Here is a 4,648-nt window from a genome sequence, read left to right as displayed (position 1 = left end):
TGTTTGACCCAAGTTATTTGGAGTGTAGGTGTTTCGTTAGTAAACTCGTATAATAGGGAACGTGTAGGTACGACAAAAGCTCTGCTATAGTTACGCAAAATGAAATATTTACCTTTCAATATTTGGCATTGTTTTAAAAATAAATATATTATTACTGTTGATATAGAAGTGAATTAAAATTAAGTTAAACATTAATAAATGATGTATGTTTGGATGCTGTAACTAACAATAAAATAACAATACCTACTTAAATTCCATGGTTATGGGAAAAACTACCAAAATTAATAAACATGTTATTTGTAAAAATAAATAAGTTTTAGTTAACATTTAATACAAACAAACCTGAATCTTACCGAGTTGCTTCAATAACATACAAAAGCAGGCTTTAAATAAAAAAAAAAAAAACATTTTGGTCAAACTATTAATAATAATGGCCCATATTTTATCATTTTTGTCATATAAAAAATATATAAACTTAAACAAATTACAGGTCGGTAAAGTTTCATTTTTTATCCTTACTGTGGCCCTCGTGTCTGTTTTGTGCTGCTACCATTAGTTCGTCCATGTTCCCTATAGTGCACAGGCAACTGTGAGGACAAAACTTTGGAAAAAACAATAATTTGAAAACTGATTATTTGTATTTTTATACAAGCGATGTCACTAGTTTCCCGTAAGAGAGCGCCGATAACATAATCTCATCATCTAATTCATTAGATTACGATTCTAAAAGAAAAAAATACGATGCATACTCTACGCTTAAAACCTGGCGGATATGCAAAATTTGAGTATTAAGGTTTTCTTCGCAATGGAACGAATTTTCAATATGCATTGCTCATATGTTCGCTTTTGCGTCCATATTTTTCCACAATACTCCATCTAACTGTAGTTGCGATGAGGTATGACTTTTCATGTTGTAATATATTTTATTTGTTAGATTTTAATGGAATAAATTTCTTTTATATGAATTGATTTTTTTATTCGCTGGATATGAAGGGGCTGTGTTCCATCCCTAGAACTGATCCAGGGGGCACTTGGATCCAATGGGCTAGACTTAGGTCGAATTGTATTATTACCTATATTTAATAAGAAAAATACGTTGTCTGATTGGTAAGATCTCATCAATGGCAAAGTTAGGAAAGCTCTTAGATAAATAATTTCTTTGTCGCAGTAGCCCAGTGTATGTGACTTGCTTAGCCGTTGCGAGGGAATCGAAAAAAAACCAAAACTTCTAAGTAAATAAAATGCTTGTTAATTACAGGGTGGTAACCTAAAAAGTAACTGATTCTGTGTCCAGGGGGCTTGGTTCACTGCATCGCCTAGCCGTAGGAAAGATCGCTTCCCAAATCTTTGATAAAACTCTTACTAAAGATTCAAAATACAAATATTTATTTATTCAACAACACAGCCATTACAGGGTACCCCCAATTTGAACTGGCGGAACTATCAATAATATATACCATACAACTATATTCTATAACGATTTGTAAAAGTAAGGTTACAGGAAGGAAAACTAAGCATAACAAATAACATACAAACATTGCATACAATTTCTTTTTGCCAGTTAACTACAGTTACATGTCAGAAGTCAACATCTGCTTTGATATGGTCCTTATTTATAGTTTTAATGGCTCAAGTGAGAGGTATTAAAATTATAAATTTCACGCAAATATGGAAAATAGATGTCATTAATTTAAAACAAAAATAAAATTCCATCAATACAACTTGAAAATTAAAATCATTGTACTGATATTTTTATACTCGGTCATAAACATATTTAAAACTTTTTTGAGGTTTTAAATACTTAACGAGGAATTATTTAAGGGTCTAACTACGCAAGAGAACTATAGATATTAATGTCATGTAAATAATGAAAAAAATATGCTGCATCGGCCGGGAATCGAACCCGGGCCGCCCGCGTGGCAGGCGAGCATTCTACCACTGAACCACCGATGCTTCGAAATACGTACCCTAAATAAAGAGTCATATATGTATTAAATTCATTACATTTGAAAAAATATTTTAAACATTTTTTCTTCAAAGCCTTTTTTGGTCAGGCATATAGTTTACATTTCAAACCAACTATTGCTTATAAATAAAAACATAAAACAGTATACTTAATTAATTGTAAAGTACAAACGAAAGGGCAATAGATTTTAAATAATTTGTTTTTATTAAGAAATACTAACAACAAAAACACACACATTATCATACTTCTATGTGGATTAGATTATAATTTTAAAAAAATAAATAAATTCCAAGCATTTCTATATTCTATTAATATGGTATGGGATACAATTCTTCCCAGACTTTGAACCTGTCTTCAAACAAATTCTCATGGACTGAGAATTGCTTGTCTATGCGCAAGTAGACTCTTTTGCTTGGAGTCATGACGGGCCATGTGAACGAATCGCTATCTTTTGGTTCTTGAGACTCTGCGCTGGGGTTCGGAATCCTGAAATGTAATACACATTTTTTTATATACTGTGGTATTTAATACAGTTTCCCCGAAACATTCGTAATCAGCAAATTACAGAACACTTCCGTGGCATTTAGAAAGTGAATAAAGATAGAAAAATCATACTATTGTCTTAATTTTATTATTTTCTTTTCCTATTATATGTTTGTACTTTCACCTTTGACGCACAATAAAGAGTAATAATAAAATAAAACAAACCAAAACAATCAGCAGTTAAACTTCTATGATATGTAATTTACACGTCATATCACATTATGTGTGTTTTCTTTGTGAAATATCGCTTGCTCTAACGGGGAAGGAAAACATCGTGAGGAAACCTGCATGCCTGAGGAGTTCTCCATAGGAATTTCGAGGATGTATGAAGTCTACCAATCCGCACTAGGCCAGCGTGGTGGACTCTAAGGCCTAATCCCTCTTAGTAGTAGAGGAGGCCCGTGCCCAACAGTATATCACATTTTTTGTATGATATTGACTGATTCAGTAACTACATTATGTTTCAAGAAAACTGATTTAAATTCCATCCTGCAATGGAACGACGACAACAATACGGTCAGCTGGTTGTAGATTGACTCTTTACTGTAAGTATTTTATGAAATCTCAGAGAAGTCCTGTTTTCAATAATATCGGCATAATTGTGTCGACTATCGACGGTAATCACCTTTCGCTAATCGACCTTCTATTGGACTCTATTGCACTTACGTAATCGTGTAAAAAAACATTGCTTACCCAGTCTTAGCGAAATTGTACCACATCGTGGTCATTTTGTCCACCATCTTAGAGTCTTCGCTGTCTGATACCTCTATAGTCGGGAACCGATAACTCAACGAGAAAACGTAAATGAGATCGTCGTGGTGGGCCACCGCTGAAAATAAGATATAGTATCAAAATATGAATACAAAGATGGTGTTGGTAGTAAGATATTTGTAACTTACCACAACCATTGGTTATTCATTTAAAATATCAGTACCTCAGATCAGTACCTAGTGTTCGAAATTAAAATCATTTTCCTGTTTAAAGATAGCAAAGGAACTTTGAAGTATACAGCCAAGTAGATAATCATCGTCCTTGATTTTTTTTGCTTTTTGAATTAAACTCTAGACTTTGTAATCTACAGACAAGAAAGTCCAGAGTTACACTTAGCTGGTGGTACAATTTTGCTGATGGTAGGATATATTTTAAATCTGCCGGGATAGCGACCACCGTGCACAAGGTAAAACCCGCCTAGTGGCCCACGCAAATTTGTCGCGTTCCGAGATCAGCCTGTGTATATCTAGCTAGAAGAGGACGATATAATTGTGACGGCAGGCATAACAATCTCTCGCCAGTCGAAACAATATGAACACATTCCTTTACCAGCAGTTGCAGCGGGGCTAATTAGCTGTGCTCGTATAAACTACAAATAATAAGTTACTCACCGACAGGCTTCTTGGTATTAGGGTCTAAGTAGTGGCTGTTGTTGCCTTGGTAACTGAACTCGCTGTAGTACACCGGCTGCGGTGAGTGGCGACACATCATATTGGCCATCCTGCAAGCGAGCAAACATCAAGATTACGAGCTATCCCACCCTCAGCCATTATTCCTGTAACTCAGGATTGTTTGGGATCATTATAATTAATTAATCATTCTATTGGTGTCAGAACATCGCTAGCAGTTAGCATGGCTATGTTACGATGGCGTTATTTCTGTTTATGGATCGGCTCGCGATCAGACTAGTGGCTTGCTCGTCTCATTTAGTAAAAAAATTCACCTTAAGCCATTGAAAGTTAAGTTCATAATTTTCAGTAATTAAGTATACTGACTACCAGTGGCGCAAGGTGAAATATTCCGAAAGGCAACCCGGCACAACATAAGGTAATACTTAGTATGCATAAATGCGGTCAAAAAATGGTTCAAATGATAATTAGATTCTACATAAAGGGAAGCCTCAGGAATCGGGTTATACGAATTTCGGACCCTTAACCACTGCTGACAGTGTTCTCCAAACCGCAACATAACATCCTCGATTCTGATTGGCGGTAAACATAGACAATGCTAGTCTATTTAAATGTGTTTACCTATGCACCGGGAAGGCAGTAATAGCATCTCCGTAAAGCTTGCCAAGTCCGTCAGCGATGAATGAATCGTTCGACAATTTCTTATCATTAAGATATGCTGATCTTAGCCTTTGTGCCT

The 4,648-nt window shown here is 35.1% G+C and overlaps 1 protein-coding gene and 1 non-coding gene across 2 annotated transcripts; both read right to left on the bottom strand.

Annotated features, from left to right (window-relative positions):
• Positions 1–1,882: 1,882 nt before the first annotated feature.
• Trnag-gcc lies at positions 1,883–1,953 on the bottom strand. The gene has a single exon. It is a non-coding gene; the product is annotated as a tRNA-Gly (tRNA).
• Positions 1,954–2,248: 295 nt separating this feature from the next.
• On the bottom strand, positions 2,249–4,637 carry LOC119191655 (esterase E4-like; the record flags this gene model as incomplete). The annotated part of the gene is made up of 4 exons (XM_037445546.1): positions 2,249–2,452; positions 3,203–3,338; positions 3,892–4,001; positions 4,531–4,637. Coding segments are annotated over 4 exons (531 nt in total), but the record flags the coding sequence as incomplete, so codon positions are not given.
• Positions 4,638–4,648: the final 11 nt, after the last annotated feature.

Source organism: Manduca sexta, unplaced genomic scaffold (assembly GCF_014839805.1).
Source record: "Manduca sexta isolate Smith_Timp_Sample1 unplaced genomic scaffold, JHU_Msex_v1.0 HiC_scaffold_1766, whole genome shotgun sequence".
Classification (NCBI taxonomy): domain Eukaryota; kingdom Metazoa; phylum Arthropoda; class Insecta; order Lepidoptera; family Sphingidae; genus Manduca; species Manduca sexta.
Note: the sequence above shows the minus strand (reverse complement) of the source record. Positions and strands in the feature narration are given on the sequence as shown.